The 21,187-nt window shown below is 48.4% G+C and overlaps 1 protein-coding gene, 2 long non-coding RNA genes and 2 pseudogenes across 4 annotated transcripts in view; 2 read left to right on the top strand and 3 right to left on the bottom strand.

Moving 5' to 3' along the window:
- Nucleotides 1-13,550, bottom strand: part of LOC787624 (uncharacterized) — a 56,540-nt gene extending 42,990 nt beyond the window's left edge. For both annotated transcript variants that reach the window (XR_009493078.1, XR_009493077.1), the window contains exon 1: nucleotides 12,180-13,550. This is a non-coding gene — a long non-coding RNA (uncharacterized lncRNA). The remainder of the gene's footprint in view (nucleotides 1-12,179) is intronic.
- LOC112444669 (uncharacterized) lies at nucleotides 7,360-7,478 on the top strand (annotated as a pseudogene).
- LOC132344025 (uncharacterized) lies at nucleotides 8,763-11,165 on the bottom strand. Its single transcript, XR_009493079.1, has 2 exons — nucleotides 10,604-11,165; nucleotides 8,763-9,500 (listed from the first exon to the last, which is right to left on the bottom strand). It is a non-coding gene; the product is annotated as an uncharacterized lncRNA (long non-coding RNA).
- Nucleotides 11,835-11,953, top strand: LOC112444658 (uncharacterized; annotated as a pseudogene).
- Nucleotides 13,551-18,628: 5,078 nt separating the features above from the next.
- The window catches only part of LOC100848264 (frizzled-3), a 41,262-nt gene continuing 38,703 nt past the window's right edge, over nucleotides 18,629-21,187 (bottom strand). The window contains 1 exon segment of the mRNA XM_059882314.1: nucleotides 18,629-20,563. Within this exon segment, the coding sequence (XP_059738297.1) occupies nucleotides 20,508-20,563 (56 nt within the window). The 3' untranslated portion in view covers nucleotides 18,629-20,507.

Genomic DNA, 21,187 nt, shown 5'->3' with positions numbered 1-21,187 from the left:
TTCCCTTACCCTACTGCTCTCCACCCGGGTGCCCTTTCCCAATAAAATCTCTTGCTTTGTCAGCACATGTGTCTCCTTGGACAATTCATTTCCAAGCGTTAGACAAGAGCCCAGTTTCGGGCCCTGGAAGGGGTCCCTCTACCTGCAACAAATGGCGACTCTGGCGGGGACTCTTCTTCACTGAGACTGACATCCTGACCACTCGGGGTACTCAGGGGCCAGCTTGCCTGCCAATGGACCAGACCCAGTGGCCGCAACTGGTACCCTTTTGTCCCTGGTCTCCTCCTGATGCGGATAACTGGCCAGAGTGCCCTGACCAGTAAGGAACAAGAAACTTTATTGACCTCTCTCCCCTTCCCTCTCTCTTTCCTCTCCTTAACCCTTCCTATCCTTCCCCATTTTTCTAGTCCCCCGGTCCTGGACCCAGGAATCTGGTCGAAGGGCCCTCAGCCTGAGCTGAGGATTGGAGACTGATCACCTCCTCTTGGCAGATAACTCGAATTCTGATTCTGTCTGGTCTGATTTCTGGTAGGGCCAAGTTTCTGTCCTCCCTTCTCTGGAGGCCCAGGGGTAAAGTCCCATAATGCCTGGGTATCTGCAGGTGGCAGGAGACGTCTGTAAGGCCACCCCTTTTATCCCCCTCTCCCGCCTCCTCCCTCTTCTTTCAACCTGGCTTCCTTTCCTCCCTTTGAAATTTTTGAAGACCTGAGATATTTTCCTTTATCTGAAGTTCTGTGTCTCTATAGGAGGTTTACTGAGAGACTATATTCTTGTATTTAAGGGAGTGTCTGATGAGGACTTTCAGGTTTATATGTGCGTGTTTTAATTCTGTGTTCTGTGTTGTGTTTTTTGATGGCCATTTTGCTTTGTCTGGCCACCATTTGGTTTAGACCTGCCGCCATTTTGTTAGAACTCGATTTTCTTTCCCTGTGCCTTGAGACCAGGGCTCTCAGGAACACTTATCTAGATCATCTCTAACTCCTGAAACTAAGGAAAAGGGGGAAAAGACTTTAAAATTTTTATTTATTTCAACTTTTTTTTTTATATAAATTAGTAAAGTTTATATTGTAGTATCAAATTCATGACTAAACTTAGAAAATGAAGCTAGGTCTTGCACTGTCTGTCTAAATATGTCATGGTATGTCTTTGTCTCTGGGTAATATTTTTGAAGTTAATTTGTAAATGAGCTCTATTTAATTGGCTTAAAAAAAGGTAAGTGCTTACAAATCAAATAATTCTAAATTAAACAATAAATTCCAGGTTCATGTGAACTGGGAAATATTCAGTATTAAATACCTGATATTAATGTTTGTTTGTTGACCTATCTAATATAGACATATCTTAGAGTAATTAACATTAAGTAGAATATTTTCATTGTATGTAGGTTTAATATAAGTTAAATATTATATCTGTTACAAGTTTGTCAACAAGGAAATTACCTCAAGTGAAGAAACTTCTAAAAAAATGTAAATGAGATATGAGCTTTTATATAAACTCTATTAAAAATAATTATTCTTTAGAAATATCTAAGATAGTCTCTCCAGATTGGTGTAACTTAAATTTCTAAGGGTTGTGCTAAGTGTGGTAAGTGTTGGAAGTCTATTGAATAGTTAGGTCATTTTCAAATAAAATAAGATTTTGAAACATTTACTACTAAACACTAATTTCCTTTTACAGAGAAACTAAAGAGATTTGGGACTATAAATGAATAATGTTTGGTGCCATCATAAAATGTTCTAAGGAAAAAAGGGTTTTAGAAATTATCACTGGTATTTATGCTCACCAATCTATAAAATGCTAATATAAAAGTTAGTTCTTGGTTGCTAGAGCAAAGTAGGAAGTGTGTTTTCAGTTAAAAAAAAAAAGGTATGAAAAATACTAAAAAGAGTTATGCATGATCAGGATTTTCTAAAATGGGATTACAATTAGTTAGATACATTGATTTTGTTGGGAATGACAGCCATAAGAAAACTGGTTAAAGCCAATTAGGTCCAAGATGGCAGAGCTGACTCTCACTAGTCCTTGAGCCTTGGTATTTACGCCCATTGTGACACATCAACAAGCTAAATGATACACCCATCAACGTTGACTAAATCTGACCAAATATTCTAAACGCGTTTAATTGATCTTTTTGATAAAACTTCCTAAATCGAATTCTTTTGAAGTTCTTTTGACCTCTAGCTAACTTTGGGGTGCTTCAGAAGGCCCCTGAAACATCCCAAAGAGAGATATTAAACTGTGTTTATTTGGTTGGTTAAATTACATGAAAAAGATCATCAAATGAGTAATAAATCCGCTCATGTTATAATGTGGTAAAATTACTAATACAGATATCCTAGAAATTATATGGAGTTCTTAACATTCTGATATGTCCTGGTATTCTAATGGAAAACCTGATGACTTTACAAAAGTTAACAAAAGGACTGAATGAACCAGCGAATATGCTTATAACTTTTATGGTTTCTATCTGAAAAATTACAGGTTTGAATCAGGTTTTCAGGGAGTAGGGAAAACCTTCCTCTCAAACTAATTATGACAATACTTTGGTAAAATTAAACGTTATAAACAAAACAATTATATTTTCTATTTGACTCCTCCAAAAATTGGAAATTCTTAGGTTTCCAGTAAGTTTATCAAATGAGTTAGGAAGGTTATCTCACAAGTACAAAAATCTCAAGAAATTTTTGAGACCTTAAAAAGGGAAGAATTCAGCTAGATTTGTTAGGCAAAATCTGTGATAAGCCTTTGGTGTGAGTTTCCCAGCCCCGCTTTATTTTAAAAGTTCAGTCTGAGGTTCTATAAATGTTTCAGCAAAATATGATCAAGTGTGGTTATATAAATCATCAGACCAAAATTAATGAAAACAGACCTATTTTGTAAACAAGCTAGTCTTAATTTGGTTATATTTGATTAAAATGAGGGTAACTTTAGGGAGAAAAAGATGTTTCAATAAATGTTAAATCCCAGTTTTTTAACAGAAGTCTGTATGTAGTAAGACTCATTTCTTGGATAGTTCTTTGCTGTTATGTGATATTAATGTAAAATTGAATTGAATTCTTAAAGAATATCCTAAGTTTGTTTCTGAAGCTTATCTCAGTAATCTATCTTTGGATGAAGATCAGATGCCTCATGACCTGCAACCAGGACTGGAAAAAGACATAATTTAAGGGACTGTCTCCAACCTGGATGGAAGGACTTTTTTATCATCAGGATACACTACACTACACCAGGATGAGAAGACGACGACATCAGAGGTAGACAGCTTGCCCAAGATGCTGGACCTGATTCGTTTGATCATTTATGTTTTCTTGACTTCTTAGACCTTTGCATATAAGTCAAATGCTTTTCTATCATAGGCCTGATTCTATGCTAGTTTTAGAAATCAATTTAATTGTTGGGTTTGTGGCAGATTACCTGTGTCTAGTTCTGGATTACCTTTGTAAATTTCTCTAATACAAGACTCTAACTGGTTGGTCCTGAGAAAATTTACTTTAAAAAAAATTATAGTCATATTCAGGTCACTGTGATATTACTAGTGGGATCCCCTCACCGGGCCAATTAATAATGTCAGCTCTGACTCTGGCCATAAATTTGAGCTTTTTTCTATTACTCAAGCTCAATCAGAGCAACAAGAAAAGTTTCAGCAAAGGAGGAAAACTCTCCCACAATTATGGGATGAATTTATATAGATAACACCAGGCTATGGTAATTTAGGTTTAAAGTCTCCTCTGTATTGGAAACAATTAAATCATACTAAGGACAATCAGTGTAGTAACACTAGAAAACTGGGCTATGTGCCTTATAGACAGTGCCAATATATAATTTCCCTGGAAGATAAAGATTCTACAGAGCAGACTAAGTCAGATGACCTGAGATCTACTGTGCTACATCTAATGGAAGTTCTTAAGTCTTACTTGGGACTTTACTAATACTGCTGGCTATGTTATTTGTATTTCACCTGTTTTACAAAACTGCTGTTTCTTACACTGTCAAATTTGTGTCTGAGGCCTCTAATAATATATAGTCCCATATGAGATCGATAATGGTAACAGTGTAACTCTAGATATGGGAAGAAGCAACAAGAGGGAATATTTTCCTGGACCAAGAGGCTAGTAAGACAAGTGGTCCAGAGAATTTTGGATACTATTTTATGGCCTAGTCCAGTAACAGCACATTGAGTGGCCTATCAACAGAATCTTTGCCAAACCTGAGAATGGACATTCTCAGCACCATGGGATAAAATGGTCATGAAATGCCCCCTTCAAAATCATGGTCTAGTTTATGAGCAAAAAGGGGCTCTGCCAACTGAAGACTGACACTTGCCATCTACACCTACAAAGATTAAATCATGACCACTGCAACTGCTGACTTTCAATGCTCCTGAAAGGAGTTCAGGGTGAAAATCAGGAATGATACACTCTGTACTCTGGGAAAAACTGGCAGAACAGGCCTTCAGATAGTTAGATCTTTTCAGGAGAAGATTTTATGAGTCCAAATTCTTGCATCTTCTCATACCTAGAGAAACACTGATGTCATTAACGGCGAAATCTGCTTTGGCTATTAAGGAAAAGTTTATAATTAAAAGTCAAAATAGAGTAGCTATGGTTCAGATATCCTGGGAAATAACTAGGTGATGCTATGGGTGTACTATAGACCTTGTATTGCTAAACACTTGAGTTTTCTGAGTCCTGGCAGGCTTGGATGCCACCATTCTCAAAACAATGTCTTCTGGAAGCTAGTAACTGCAACCTTACTTTTTATAAAACTGGCAACTGGCTACTTGGCTAGTTGCCTAGTTTTTCAGGCCTATTCTAAAAAGAAATGAGATTTATTTTGTCTACTAAATTCCAGTTATCACTCCTCCAAATACTTCTAATTGGGTCTGTTACACCAAAATGGCAGACCAAGGGATTGAGATTTTAATCATACAAGGCTCAGATCTAGGACTTGGAACTCAGGAATACTTTCAAGTCAGTGTCTATTCTCCAAGCTGAGGCAGTCCTATGCTCCATTTTGACAGGAAATTATCATAATCATAGTTGCCTCATTCCCTAAATTAAAACTGAACAGAACTCTGTGGGGCTCTGGAGTAGAGATCTGTTCTGTGTTCTCCATTTCTTGTCTGTAGGATATAGGCTTCATTCAGCCTCCTTGACCTTCCCTGAGTTCCAAAGGGTGGATTCAAACAATTGCTAATCAGGGAAGGGAGGAGATACAGAAACAGGAGAAACAAAGTTTGGTACAGCCTCCAGACAGAGTCCTGGTTCCTACTCAAAGAAATATGAATACCAATGTCTTTGAGTTTTTCTACAGAACTGGAGCCCCCACCCAGGTGGAGGATGGTAACCTCAGACTGAACACAAGATTGCTGGAGCACAGCTCTGTTCCCTCACCAGCAACCAATCAAAAAGGGTCACAAATCCTGCAACCCTCACCCCAAATGTTGCCTTCTGTTTCCGGGGACCAGAGATGACCATCCTGTTAGGTCTCCTGTTTGCCCCTGTCTATTTCATCTCTGAGAGGGGCCAACAGTTTCAAACTAAATTGCTGTTATTACAAGACTGAATGTTGGTTTCAGGCAAAAAAATACCTTGACTTAGATCTGGTACAGAGAGACTTCTGCTCTGCTAGGCAGGCCTATGCCCATGCACAGCAGGAAGAAGTTACAGAAGAAAGAGACCTCCGCCCCAATTCCCAAGAAGTATCTTGAGTATGGAGTCTCTAAGGGGGGAGTTGTTAGGGGAAGCACACTGATTGAAACTGCCCACCCTGGCCAGGCACCATAGTAACCATTTGCATGAGTTGTTTTACAACAGGAGATCCTGATAAGGAATACGGAACTAATAAGCCACCACCAACTGGAAGAGTCTGGGAAAAGTCTAAAGGAGACACCGCGTGTCCGTCCACTTCCCAGAATCCCTCTCACTAGCATCCATCTTGGCTGAGCAATGTGTGCGCCACCAGGCAAGACTGAATTAGAACGATTGGCCAAAGGCCACCTGGAAACTAATCCCATCACCATAAAACCCGAGACTGAGAGCCACGCAGCAGAGCAGTTCTCCTGGGTTCCCTTACCCTACTGCTCTCCACCCGGGTGCCCTTTCCCAATAAAATCTCTTGCTTTGTCAGCACATGTGTCTCCTCGGACAATTCATTTCCAAGCGTTAGACAAGAGCCCAGTTTCGGGCCCTGAAAGGGGTCCCTCTTCCTGCAACAATTCCATTTATATGAGGTATGTTAAGTTCATAGAGACAGAAAGTAGGATGGCTTTTGCCAGGGGATGGGGTAAGACATATTATGACAATCTATCTCCAGAACTTTTCTCATTTTGCAAAACTGAAAGTCTGAGCACACTAAATAATAACTCTCCATTCTCTGTCAGCAAATCATTGACAGTGGTTTCCTCCCAGGAAAAAAAAAGAATTCTGGGAGTGCCTGATGGAAACATAGTTCTACATTTTTTGAATTTTCTATAATAAAAATGCACCAATGAGTTACTTTTAAAATACAATTTTTGAAAAAGCTAAAACCATTATTTACAGAGAAAAAAAGAAAAGAAAAGACCACAGCCAAAATGTTTTGCCGAATGAATTCTGAAAAACCTTAAGCAAACAAGCAAGTTGCAGTAATAGGAAACTGAAAGCTTTCCAGTTAGTGAAAACCAGCTAAACAAACTGATACCCAAACCAAACACAGAGATCACATAAACAAACGTGAATTAAATCTGTGCTTGGCCAGCGACATGGTGGGGGGGCGGGGAGCGGGGGTAGGGGAGGGGTCCACGGGGCGAAGGGGCGGGGCTGAGGCGCTCAGGTCGACCGCGCTGGTGGCTCCCGGTGGGTTTGGGCACTGTGCAGGTGCCCTGCAGGATGGGCGCTCAGGCCACGCCTGGGCCACGCCTAGGCCCGCAGGAGGCTCAGAGGCCCGCGGGCAGCGGGGTGCGGGCCGCCGCAGGCCCCGAAGCCAGACACCTCCGGAGCCGCGTGGCACTGAGCAGCGGACTGGATGAGGGGAGGCCCACGGAACGGGGCCGGGCCTGGAGAGATCCAGGGTGGGAGGGCGGCGAGACCTCCGCGCCCCTCACCCCAACCCCCAGGACCCGCAGGCACGCACGGCAGGCCGCTAGGGGTCCCGGAAGCCCTCCGGGCCCCCGGGCCCGGCCAGGCGGTTGCTGGCCGTGGTGGGTGGCGGTGTTCAGGGGCGTGGCGGCGTCGGCAGGCAGGAGTCCGGTCGCCGGTCGTGCGGCTCGAGAACAGCGCGCGCCCCGTGGAAGGTGCGGCCGTCTTGCCCGACCGGCAGGACAGAGCGAAAGGGAGGCGCAGCGCAGGGCTTTCAGGGAGCCCAGAGGCAGCCGCCTCCGTCTACGACCATACCACCGTGAACGCGCCCGATCTCCTCTGATCTCGGAAGCTGAGCAGGGTCGGGCCTAGTTAGTACTTGGATGGGAGACCGCCGGAGAATACCGGGTGCTGTAGGCTTTTGGCCTCCCCTGTTCTTTAGCCCCCGTACCCCCGGCATGGCTGTCTCCGCAAGCCCCACCTGCCCCTGGCGCCCCTCGCACGCCACCGCGCCCAGAGCCGGCGTTACTCAAAGGCACCTGCGTCCCAAATCTTCGGCGCCCGCAGCCCCAGCCCCTCCCGGGATGGGTGGCCGGGGCCCGACTCCCGCTGCAGACCTGGGTTGCCTCCGCGCGGCCCGCGAGCCCCTCCGCATTCTGCTTCTAGGAAACCAGAGGACCTGCGGGTCTCCGTCTGGGGCTCCCTTGGCATGCCGCAGGCCATCCCCGGGGCTGCACCAGCCCCAGCCCCAGCCCCAGCCCCAGCCTCGCAGGCGATCGCGCGTGCTCTCGCGCGCCCGCGCACACACACAGATACTTGTGCACAGATGGTGCATGTATCTTGTTGAATTATAGTTTTGGTGGATATATGCCTGGGAGTGGGACTGCTGAATAATATGGCAGTTCTATTTTTAGTTTTTTGAGGAACCTCCATACTCTTTTCCATAGTCACTGTAACCAACTCACATTCCTACTAACAGTAGAGGAGACTTCCCTTTTCTCCACATCCTCTCCAGCATTTGTTATTTACAGACTTTTTAATGAGGACCATTCTGAACTAATGTGAAGTGGTACCTCCTTGTAGTTTTGAGTTGGTTTCTCCAATAATTAGTGATGTTGAGCAAGAGGACCTGTTTAAAATGCAGATCCAATTCTATCACCTCCCTGCTAAACACTGCTCTTGTATTTTCCCGTCATATTTAACATACGACCAAATCCCTTCATTGCTTGGTTCCTTTCTTCTCTGATTTCTTTTCACTGTAATGCCCTTTGCACTCTTTGGGTTACATCCCATAGGGCATTTTTCATTTCTTGAATGTACTAAGTTTCCCTTGTCACATAGCCTTCCAAGATACTGTTGTACCTGCCTGAAATTCTTCTTGCGTCTTACCCTAGTCGGTTCAACCTATGGATCTCAACTCAATTATTACTCTGAAAACCCTTCTCTGACACCCAGGTTTGGTCAGGAAAGAGTCCTCTATATACGTTCTCAAAGTATCTGCCCATTATTTATCATTAGATTAGTCTCAGTGAAAGCAGGAACTGTGTGTCTTCTTATCTCAGCATTCTATTTCCAGAAACCTATTACATGCCTACGAGCTCATTGTAGATGCTCAATATTTATTCAGTATGTGAAAGACAGAAAAGTTCTTTGAAGCCTCAACTTTTCCCTCGGCTCAGCACTTTTGATCTCTTTGTATCTTTGTCAATTCAATTCTTTTCTTTATTCGGTTGAGGTGCACCCTATATTCAAGGCACAACCTAAGGCATTAAAAAATATCAATAAACATAGGTTCTTGCTTTCAAGGAACCCGTACAACAGATTTCTATCATTGAGGGTTTTTAAAATGCTCTAGAACCATGTGAACTTCTGGTATTTTCCACTTTCATTTCAAAGAAAGATCATTTTACTTATATAGCAAAGGTTGAAACCTTCAAACTTTTAGTCCAATACTTATATCTTTAGCATTTCAGGCAATGCTTGTGGTTCCCTCTGTAGGTGTGTGGCTCTTCCAGAAATGTGAAGATCTTCCATAGTCCTCAGACTTTTGTGTGATTTGGAATCATCAAGAAAGTTTCCAGTTATAGGTTCCAGACCACCACCTCAGTCAGTAGCTAATGGAGTGCATTCCAGGAATATGCATTTTTCAGCAGCATCACTGGTGATTCTGTTGCTACAGACTCAATGCAGGGGGCAGGGCCTGGACTGTCCACTGGGTCTGATGTGGAATGGAAAGAAGGGCTTCCCCACCACTGTTTATAGCCCTGTGACTAGAAACGGTCCCCAAACAAGAATCAGACAAACAAGTTAATCCCAGACTGTAGTCAATGAGATGAAGGAACTAAGCAACTGGTTGAGATAGAGCCAAGGGGAAAGGTTGCTCTTTTTTTCTCCACCTCTACTCCTTTCTTCCTTGATGCCTTAGTGATTCATAATGGAGATCTGAAATAAAGTTGACAATATTCATAGTTGTTGAATAAAGATTTTGCATTTAACCAACTCTAAAAAAAATGAAGAAAGTTTCACCTGCCACATGTTTCTTTAAAATAGTCCATTGCTTTTCAATTCTGGGTTTTCTCCATTGCCTAGTTCAAGTAGCCTTAATAGTAAAAGTAAAATAAAACTAAATAAAGATTCAAATATACCAACAAAGGAAACCTTCCGTTTCTTAAATCATCTTTCCACTTAGTAGAACACGAGATCTTTTCTTTGTATTTTGACTAGGGAATTAGCAGTATCGTGGCTCAGATGGGAAGGAATCTGCCTGCAGGAGACTCGGGTTTGATCCCTGGGTCGGGAAGATCCCCTGGAGAAGGGAATGGTGACCCACACCAGTATTCTTGCCTGGGAAATTCCACAGACAGAGGAGCCTGACGGGCCACAGTCCATGAGTGGCGTAAAAGTTGGCCACAACTTAGCAACTAAGAACAGAAGTATTTCCAAGGGCCACATTCAAGGGATTTGGAACTCTTGCTTGACTCCCTCATGTTGACCATGTTGACTAGGCAGCAGACAGCAGCTGAGTCATCTGTACAATTAAAAAATAATATCTCATTCTGTTCTATACTTCCTGTACTGTAGGAAGAGACTGTACAGAGCAAATGTCTGGACTTGTACAGGACTTTTGGTGCTTTAGAGGATTACAGTTGTAGCACCATCAATGACCGCCAGAGTTCGCAGGATGGCTGCCCTCAAAGTCTGAGTCCAGACATGTCCAGTATTTTAGGGTATATCAGATGAGTAGGAGTGCATTTACCCTTCACTATGTCTCCATAGAAAGTTGCTTTGGGTTTGGAGGTACACACACACACACACACAGATACAAACACACACACATACACACCCCACCGCCAAGACTGGTCAAGAGCTGGAAATCACAGGTAAGGGAGACAGAGAAAGAGGGAGAGAGAGAGACAGCAAGAGGACCCACAGGCTTCCCCACCCCCGGCCTCCCCGCTCCACTCTGGGTATCTGCCCGGCCCCAAGTCGACTTGACCCCACCCTCGCCCACCGACACACTCACACACACACTCTCACACACTCACCCTCTGGCCTTGGGGCGGGGTCTCGCCTTAGGTAGCCAAGCCAAAGGGGACCTTTGAGACCACGGCTGCGAGGAAGTCTTGGGGTCTCCACGGGCGAACGCCAGCCCTAGGGCACCGCGTCCAGCCAGGGCCCAGCCCAAGGCTGACGCCCCCTCCCTTGGGGAAGCTGCTTCTTCCGCAGGGCCTCCCTCTGTGGTGCGTCACGGTCTGTGCCAGTATGTCTGTCTCAGGTCGGATGCCATCTTCTCTCCCCTGTCTCTCTTTGCCGCCTCTGTCAGTCGCTCTGTGTCTCCCTCTCTCTGTCTCTGCCTCCCTGTGCCTGTGTGCTTTCGCGCGTGCGCGCGCCCGCGCGCGCGTCTGTCTGTCTGTCTGTCTGTCCGTATCTCCCTCCCGTCGTCTTCGAGTCTGTCTCTGAACCTTCGTCTCTTTCTGCCTCTGTCTCTCCTGACACCCTGCCGCCCGTCCGTTCCTCTGGCCCCGCCTCTCACAGGTGTTATGGCTCTGGCTGAGGAGCTTGCGCCGGCCGGCTGTCTCCCTTTGCGTGGGTGCGTGCGAGTGTCTGGGCGTCTGTCCGTGTCTGTCCTGCCTGTGGCTTGTCTGCTCTCTCAGGAAGGTCGTGTGCCTGGCCGGCGGTGTGGGGGCAAGGGGGCCCTCGGTAGGGCGAAGGGGCGGGGTTGAGGCGCTCGGATCGACGGCGCAGGTGGCTCCGGTGGGTTTGGGCACCGGGCAGGTGCCGGGCAGGATTGGCGCTCAGGGCCCCGCCTGGGCTGTGCCTAGGCCCGAAGGGGGCTCCGAGGCCCCCGGGCCGCGGAGGGCCCCGAAGCCAGACAACCTCCGGGGCGGGGCCGAGTGTCCCTGAGCAGCGAACTGGATTGGGGGAGGCCCGCCGAGCGGGACCGGGCCTGGAGAGGCCCAGGGCGAGAGGGCGCCGAGACCTCCGCGCCCCTCACCCGACCCCCCAGGCCCCGCACGCACACACGCACGCCCGGCCGCTGGGGGTCCCGGAAGCCCTCCGGGCCCCCAGCCCGGCCAGGCGCTTACTGGCCGGGGGTGGTGGCGGTGTTCGGGGGCGTGGCGGCTTCGGCAGGCCGGAGTCCGGTCGCCGGTCGTGCGGCTCGAGTACAGCGCGCGCCCGCTTGGAGAGCTGCGGCCAGCTGGTCCGACTGGCACGTCAGAGCGAAAGGGAGTCGCAGCGCAGGGGCTCTTAGGGCGCCCGGCGGCAGCCCCCTCCGTCTACCGCCATACCACCCTGAAGGCGCCCGATCTCGTCTGATCTCGGAAGCTAAGCAGGGTCTGGCCTAGTTAGTACTTGGATGGGAGACCGCATGGGAATACCGCGTGCTGTAGGCTTTTTGCCTCCCCTCTCCTTTAGCCCCCGGCATCCCCACCCACCCCCCACCCCCAGCCCTCCGCGGCGTTACTGGCGCCGCAAGCCCCAGCGGCCCCTGGCCGCTCGCACCCCACCGCACTCACAGCCGCAGGCGCCCGTGAAGGCAGCGGCGACCCGACTCTTGGGCCCCCGCACCCCCAGCCCCTCCCGAAGTGGGTGGCCGGTGCCCCGACTCCCGCTGCAGACCTGGGTTGCCTCCGCGAGGCCCGCAAGCCCCTCCGCATTGAGCTTCCAGGAAACCAGACGACCTGGGGGTCTCCATCTGGGGCTCTCTTGGCACGCCTCCAGCAATCCCGGGGTCTGCACCAGCTCCAGCACCAGCCCCAGCTCCAGCCCCAGCTCCAGCCCCACCCCCAGCCTCGCAGGACGTCGCGCGTGCTCGCGCGCAAACGTAAGCACACACAGATAAATGTGCACAGATGGTGCATGTATTTTGTTGAGTTACAGTTTGCCTGGGAGTGGTACTTCTTTCTAGTTTTAGTTTTTTGAGGAACCTCCATACTCTTTTCCATAGTGGCTGTACCAACTCACATTCCTACTAACAGTAAAGGAGAGTTCCCCTTTCTCCACATCCTCTCCAGCATTTGTAATTTACAGACTTTTCAATGAGGACCATTCTGACTAATGTGAAGTGGTACCTCGTTGAAGTGGTACCTAGTTTGGAGTTGAGTTTCTCCAATCGTTAGTGATGTCGAGCAAGATGACCTTTTAAAAATTCAGATCCAATCCTATCACCTCCCTGCTAAAACTGCTCTTGTATTTTCCCATCATACTTAATATCCGACCAAATCCCTTCATTGCTTGGTCCCCACTTTATTCTCTGATTTCTTTTCACTGGAATGCCCTTTGCACTCTTCTGGTTACACCCCATAGGGCATTTTTCATTTCTTGAATGTACTATGTCTCCCTTGTCACATAGCCTTCCAAGATATTATTTTACCTGCCTGAAATTCTTCCTGCATCTTACCCTAGTTTACGTTGGTTCAACCTATGGATCTCAACTCAATTATGACTCTGAAAAGCCTTCTCTGACACCCAGTTTTTGGTGAGGGAAGAGTCCTCTATATAATTTATCAAAGTATCTGCCTGTTATTTATCATTAGATTAGTCTCAGTGAAAGCAGGAAATGTGTGTCTTCTTCTCTCAGCATTCTATTTCCAGAAACTTATTACATGCCTATGAGCTCATAGTAGGTGCTCAATATTTATTCAGTGTGTGAAAGACAGAAAAGTTCTTTGAAGCCTCAACTTTTCCCTTGGCTCGGAACTTTTGATCTCTTTGTATCTTTGTCAATTCAATTCTTTTTTCTGGTGATGTGCACACTATATTCAAGGCACAACCTAAGGCATGAAGACATATCAATAAATATAGGTTCTTACTTTCAAGGAACTCATACATCCAATTTCTATCATTTAGGGTTTTTAAAATGCTCTAGAAAATGTGGACTTTCAGTATCATCCATTTCATTTCAAAGAAAGATAATTTTACTTACATATCAAAGGTGGAGACCAATACTTAGACATTAACCATTTCAGGCAACTCTTGTGGTTCCTTCTGTAGGTGTGTGGCTCTTCCAGAAATGTGAAGATCTTCCATAGTCCTCAGACTTTTGTGTGATTTGGAATCACCAAGAAAATTTCCAGCTATAGGTTCCAGACCACCACCTCAAACAGTCAGTAGCAAATGGAGTGGATGCCAGGAATATGCATTTTTAACCAGCATCACTGGTGATTCTGTTGCTACAGACTCAATGCAGGGGGCAGGGCCTGGACTGTCCACTGGGTCTGATGTGGAATGGAAAGAAGGGCTTCCCCACCACTGTTTATAGCCCTGTGACTAGAAACGGTCCCCAAACAAGAATCAGACAAACAAGTTAATCCCAGACTGTAGTCAATGAGATGAAGGAACTAAGCAGCTGGTTGAGATGGGGCCAAGGGAAAGGTTGCTCTTTTTTTCTCCACCTCTACTCCTTTCTTCCCTGATGGATGCCTCAGTGATTCATAATGGAGATTTGAAATAAAGTTCACAATAGCCATATTGGTTGGATAAAGATTTTGTATTTAACCAACTCTAAAAAACAAAGAATGTTTCACCTGCCACATGTTTCTTTAAAAAAGTCGATTGCTTTTCAATTCTGGGTTTTCTCCATTGCCTTGTTCAAGTAGCCTTAATAGTAAAAATAAAACTAAATACAGATTCAAATATACCAACAAAGGAAACCTTCCATTTCTTAAATCATCTTTGCACTTAGTAGAACACTAGCTCTTTTCTTCGTATTTCAACTAGGGAATTAGCAGTATCATAGCTCAGATAGAAAGGAATCTGCCTGCAAGAGACTCGGGTTTGATCCCTGGGTCGGGAAGATCCCCTGGAGAAGGAAATGGTGACCCACACCAGTATTCTTGCCTGGGAAAAGCCACAGAGGTGCCTGACTGGCCCCAGGCCATGGGTCGCATCAAAGTTGGGCACAACTTAGCAACTAAGAACAGAAGTATTTCCAAGGGCCACATTCAAGGGATTTGGAACTCTTGCTTGACACCCTCATGTTGACCATGTTGACTAGGCAGCAGATAGCAGCTGAGTCATCTGTACAATTAAAAAAGAATGTGTCATTCTGTTCTATACTTTCCTGTACTGTAGGAAGACACTATACAGAGCAGATGTCTGGACTTGTACAGGACTTTTGGTCCTTTAGAAGATTACAGTTGTAGCACCATCAGTGACTGCCAGAGTTGGCAGGAAGGCTGCCCTTAAAGTCTGAGTCCAGACATGTCCAGTGTTTTAGGGTATATCAGATGAGTAAGAGTGCATTTACCCTTCACTACATCTCCATAGAATATTGCTTTGGGTTTGGAGGTACACACACACACACACACACACACACACACACACACACAAAACACGCACCGCCCCCTAGACAGGTCAAGAGCTGGAAACCACAGGTAAGGGAGACGGAGAAAGAGGGAAAGAGAGACAGCAAGAGGACCGTGCAAGCTTCCCAACCCACGGCCTCCACACCCTCCCCCCTCCACTCTGGGTATCCACCCTGCCCCAAGTCTACCTGACCCTACCCTCGCCCACCGACACACTCACACTCACTCACACACACACACACACACACACACTGTCTCTCTCTCACCCTCTGGCCTAGGGGCGGGGGCTGGTTCCCACCTTAGGTAGCCAAGCCGAAGGGGACCTTTGAGACCTTGGCTGCGAGGAAGTCTTGGGGTCTCCACGGGTGACCGCCAGCCCCAGGGCACCGCGTCCAGCCATCCAGCCGGGGCCCGGCCCAAGGCTGATGCCCCCTCCCTTGGGGGAGCTGCTTCTTCCGCGCGGCCTCCCTCTGAGATGGCTCACAGTCTGTGCCAGTGTGTCTATCTCGGGTCAGATGCCATCCTCTCTCCCCTGTCTGTCTCGCGTTTGCCGTCTCTCTGTCACTCGCTCTCTGTCCCCCTCTTTCTGTCTCTGCGTCCCTGTGTGTGTGTGTGTGTGTGTGTGTGCGCGCACACACACATGATTCTGTCTGTCTGTCTGTATCTCCCTCTCGCCGTCTTCCAGTCTGTCTCGGAACCTTCCTCTCTTTCTGCCTCTGTCTCTCGCGACAGCTGGCCGCCTGTCCATTCCTCTGGCCCCGGCCTCTCACAGGTGCTATGGCTCTGGCTGAGGAGCTTGCGCCGGCTGGCTGTCTCCCTTCACGTGGGTGCGTGCGAGTGTCTGGGCGTCTGTCCGTGTGCCTGTCTGTGGCTCATCTGCTCTCTCAGGAAGGTCGTGTGCTTGGCGGGCGGCGTAGGGGCAAGGGATCCTCGGTGGGGCGAAGGGGCGGGGCTGAGGCCCTCCAGTCCACCGCGCTGGTCGCTCACGGTGGGTTGGGCACTGGGCAGGGGCCGGGCAGGATGGGCGCTCAGGGCCCCGGCTGGGCAGCGCCTAGGCCCGCAGGAGGCTCAGAGGCGCGGGCCTCGAAGCCAGACACCTCCCGGGCCACGTTGGCCCTGAGCAGCGAACGGGATGCCGGGAGGCCCGCCGAGCGGGGCCGGGCCTGGAGAGGCCCAGGGCGGGAGGGCGCCGAGACCTCCGCGCCCCTCACCCCACCCCCCAGGGCCCGCACGCACGCCCTGCCGCTGGGGGTCCCAGAAGCCCTCCGGCCCCCGGGCCCGACCAAGTGGTTGCTGGCCGCGGGTTGGCGGTGTTCAGGGGCGTGGCGGCTTTGGCAGGCCGAGGGGTCGTGTGGCTCAAGTACAGCACGCGCCCCCATAGTGAGGTGCGGCCGGCTGGCCCGACTGGCATGTCCGACATGTCAGAGCGAAAGAGAGGCGCATCGCAGGGCTTTTAGGGCACCCGGCGGCAGCCGCCTCCGTCTACCGCCATACCACCCAGCACACCCGATCTCAAGGTTTCACATTTGATGGTGGTCTTGTTATCTGGTAGCTCTTCCCGTAAAGCTGGCAGCTGAGGGAATGAGGTAAGTGTAAAATTGAGTAACAATAGACTGTCCAATCTGTGAATGTGGTGCTCTGTGAATCCATAGGTCTAAGGAGAGACTGGCAGGTGCTCACCGGGAGTACCTGTCCTCTTGACGGCGTTTCTGTCATCGAATGTGCCCTTGCTGCTCTAGTGTGACTGCCCTCCCCCACCCCCCACCCCAGGTGGCAGGGACCCCCGCGTGGCAGCCCCCAGGCTCACTCTCTCCAGCTCATTCACCCTCTAGAAGTTTCCCCAGACCCTCAGTACGAGTGGGCGCTGCTGCGGGTGTGAGTGTGTGTCCTCGTGCCCCATGTGACATTGCACGACTAACCGCACTCTGTGTTTGCACGCTTCCTCCCGCGCTCGTGGGACCGGGCAGCATTGCGGGAACGCAGAGGCTGGATTCCGCTACAGTCAGGACTTGCTCCTGCTGAGCTTCGGGGTGAGTACAGGCCGGCCTGGTCTCGCAGGGGCATGGAGCCCACTTCCCGGGAGTGGAGGATCAGCGGGTCTCCAGAGGTCAGCCCAGGAGAGCCCTCAGCAGCAAAGAACGTGACCCTGGTGCCCCGCTGCCCCCGGAGTGGTCTCAGAGCACTGCTGAGGCTCCCTCGCGTCTGCGCGCACGGGTGTCCCTCCCACAGCGGCAGTGCTGCCGGCCACGCCCTGCGTGCACGTTCTCGGAGGGAACAGGGCCCAGAGCATCAGGGTTCACGAGGCTGCCCTGCCCTGGGCCTCTCTGTGCGGAGGCCAGCGTTTCACACGGAGGTGCACTGGCATCTGGGGCTCGGCTGCCACTGAGGGGCCACCCTCCCTTGCAGGTGCTGCTCTGGGTGGTCCTCTGGTGGGTCTGGCCCGGGGGCCCAGCCCTGCTCGAGCCACTCTGAGGGCAGGAGGCTGTCTGCTCTGTCCTGTTCACATCTCAGCTAGAAAGCTGGATTGGGCTTTTGAGGTTTTTTTACCAGCAGCTTTTAGCTATATGTGAGAATAAAGTCAGCCACAGAGTTCTCTCCTTGATCTGCTTGGTCCTCCATGTTTCTCTGAATTCTCAAAGCAGCTGAAGCCCAGAATGGGGTGGGGGGTGTGTCTGGAGGGGCAGGGGCTCAGGCACCAGCTGCCATCCCAGGACTGACTCGTCTGTGTGTTTGTTTCCAGTTTACCCGCACTAATTCTCCAGATAATTATACAGCGTCCAGTATAGGACAAACGCTACATTTTGAACTCGATGCAATCTTTACTCTGTTAATACTTATTACATGGACCCGAAGATTTTTAGTTTTTAATTAGTGAAAAACTCATGAATACCATAGAGAAAATATTTTAGACTTTAATGTTTCTTATATTTATGTAAACTTATGACTTCATTTATATTATTACTTACTTTTTCTTGTATATTCAGGCTATAAATAACCTTTCAGATCAATTCATGTTCTGATACCTGATTTTAGTCTTTCAAATGAATGTACTGTAGTACTTGTCTGTATAAATCCTATGAACAAATATAGGGCTTTTGTAAATAGTGCATTTATTGTAATTATTGTTTAATTTTTAAATGTTAAACCACGAGAGAAGGGGTTTTCCTACAATTGTAAAATCATTATGACATGGTGTACATTATCCTTCCAGAATGTAACCAAGCTCTCCAACAATCACTCTGAAATAAGCAAACTTAATTTCAACCAATTGTTATTGGATTTTGACTGGCCTAAACTGTACTTTTTCTAGCAAGAAATGCTTTTTGTCCGCAGCGTGAGGTGATTTAAAAGTACTGAGTGTTAAATGTGAGCTTCTAATGAAATTTGGGCTGAAAGGATGACTAGAAGAAGACTATGAAAATCTCTCCCATAACCTAGTCTCTGTGGACCTGGATCCCTCTGTGGACCTGGATCCCTCTTCTCTGGTGAGACTCTTCGGGTACCAATTGCGATGCCCTGCACCCACTGTGGAGCCATCGAGCTGGACAGTGAAGGTGCCACTTTCCAGACAGCATAGTGCAGCTCTGACAAAGGCCTTATTTTTATGTAAATCATCTTTTTACATCTGTTTGTAAACATGTTTAAAGAATGGACCTAAGCATACATTTTTAGATTGTGATGACATAGCCATACTGGATTGTATAAGTAGCAAATGTAACTTTTACTTTTTCAGCGGCACATTAAAAGCCAGCAAGAGATGCGTTCAGGTCATGGTGCGATATTTATTATGCAGCTGGTATCTCGGTAGACAGAGACAGCATGTCTCTTTACATGTGGGTTCCGCCTTTAATTTACTTGTACAATTCATTGTTATCATTCTATTTTCCTATTAATCTTTTGTGAACTTCCCAAATATGTGACAAAGTATGTACAGTCTACTTTTGAACTATTTTTATCACAGTATTATTTATTGCTTTCTTTCAATAAAGTACTGAAGCAAAATTTCCCAGGGCCAATAAAGAGTGCTGAGGGTAAGCTGTACTCTCACTGAGAACAGACCAGAGCTGGTAACGGGAGCCCGTGTCATCACAGGGACATTCTGTTAAGAGAAACGGACGGATGCAATGGAAAGGCCAGAAGGCGGAAGCATAGGTGTCCCTAGAGGACGACCGACAGTGTGTTCATGCCCTTGGCTCCGGAGACAAGAGGCTCCATCACTTCAGCATCTGCGGGGACAGGGCCCTCTCGTGGACCCGAATAATGCACAAGGGAGTGTGCACGTGCACACTTGTGTGTGGGAGCTTTTCATGTTATTTTAGTCAACGGTCTTTATTATTCATATATCCATAGAAACAAGAATGTAGCAAGGGGAAGTGGGAGGGAGATTCAAGAGGGACAGGACATACGTACACCTATGGCTAATTCATGTTGATGTATGGCAGAAATCAACCGATATTGCACAAAATGATCCTTAAGTTAAAAAGAACATAGCAAGCTGGTCAGGAAAGTATGAAAAAAAGATTTCCCATAGAGATTTATCCTCAACTTCATGTACATCTGGGAGCAGGCTGCCCACCATCATCAGACCTTCCCCCCAGCATCAAGCCCTCCCACAGCATCAGGCCCTAGTCCAGAATCAGATGTGCCCCACAGCATCAGGCCATCCCCCAGCATCAGAACGAAGTCCAGCATCAGATGTTCCCAAGCATCAGGCCCTAGTCCAGCATCAGACATTCCCCCAGCATCAGACCCTAGTCCAGTATCAGGCTCTAGTCCAGCATAAGGCCCTCCCCCACCCCCCAACCCTTCCCCAGTATCAGGCCCCCCACCTCCAGTATGAGGTGTGGCAACCCTACTTGTCTGACGCTCCTGAGCACACTCAGGCAGCCCCAGAGCAGCAGGACAATAGCTCTGGCAGGAGATGCATCTTTAGGAATCACCTGTGGAGCAGCAGCAGCTGGGCTTTGTTTCAGGTCAAGGAGAGGCAAAGAAGAGGCACTTGTGCAGGAGGCAGTGGAGGCTGTGGGCACGTTCCCCAGCTCTGCTTCCTCCCCGTGGGAGCTTTGCTCTCCTGCTCTCTCATGGGCCCCAGGGTGGTATCCTTCCAGATTCACGGTCTCCTTGATATCTCAAGCCCAAGTCCTGAGTCATGTCCCAGACCGGCGTGGCAGAGGGCTGGGAACACCCAAGCTCAAGGGCTGAAAGGATCCCTGGGGGCAGCTGGGCCCCAGAGGGTGGCAGGGCAGGGGATGAGGGTGGCCCCCCACAGAGGGCCCCACAGCAGCACTGGAAGGAGAGTAGTGATGCCTTAGCTCACACGGGGACGCTGCCCAGCCTAGCACTCAGAGATGTTACTGCCAGCAGCTCTGGGGATACAGGAAGCCTGGTGAGTGACACCACGCCACCCAGGCCATGTGGTGGGCACTGCTGACCATGGCCTCGGTTTTCATTCTGGTTCCAACTGTCCCTCCAAGGGCTGACGGGCTCCTCTTCCGAATGGCACAGATATTTTCTTTATGTGGGTGAACGCATCCCTTGTTTCTGTTGGTGCTGTTGTGGCTCATCGTGTGTTTTCCTCTTTACAACCTGTGCTTGCTGCTCTTCCAGTTTAACTTAGGAGCAGCCCTTATTTTCTGCATTTCTAGTTGTCAGCATTCACTGGGGCTTTCCAGGTGGCGCTAGGGGTAAAGATCCTGCCTGCCAATGCAAGAGATAAGGAGAGATGTAGGTTCGATCCCTGGGTCGAGAAGATGCCCTGGAAGAGGGCATGGCAACCCACTCCCGTCTTCTTGCCTGGAGAATCCCATGGACAGAGGAGCTAGTGGGCTACAGTTCCTGGGGTTGCAGAGTCAGACACGACTGAAGCAGGTTAGCACACACTCAGGTTTTAGTTCAGTCGCTCAGTTGTGTCCGACTCTTTGCCACTCCGTGGACTGCAGCACTTCAGGCTTTCCTGTCCTTCACTATCTCCTGGAGTTTGCTCCAACTCATGTCCATTGAATTATCATGCCATAGAGCCATCTCATTCCTGTTGCATCCACCAGAGAGGTGGCTGGGGCTCAGTAAAGTGCCTGGTCCCACTGGATGGGTGTGAACCTGCCCTCACCACTCCCTGACCGCGTGACCATCACTGTGTCCTCCTCTGTAAATCTGGAGGGGGCAGCATCTGCTTGGTAAGGGGCACACACAGCATCTGGTATACAACCAATGCACCATCCATCTCAGGGTTGTATTTATTAATAATAGGGATAGCATTTAATAATCTGCTCCTTTTTCTCTCTTGTCACTTGACTGTGCTCCAAATCACATCTGCTTTACTTA

Source organism: Bos taurus, chromosome 27, assembly GCF_002263795.3.
Source record: "Bos taurus isolate L1 Dominette 01449 registration number 42190680 breed Hereford chromosome 27, ARS-UCD2.0, whole genome shotgun sequence".
In the NCBI taxonomy this organism is placed as follows: domain Eukaryota; kingdom Metazoa; phylum Chordata; class Mammalia; order Artiodactyla; family Bovidae; genus Bos; species Bos taurus.
The sequence above is the reverse complement of the archived record's forward strand: the minus strand, read 5'-3'. Positions and strand labels throughout refer to the sequence as shown.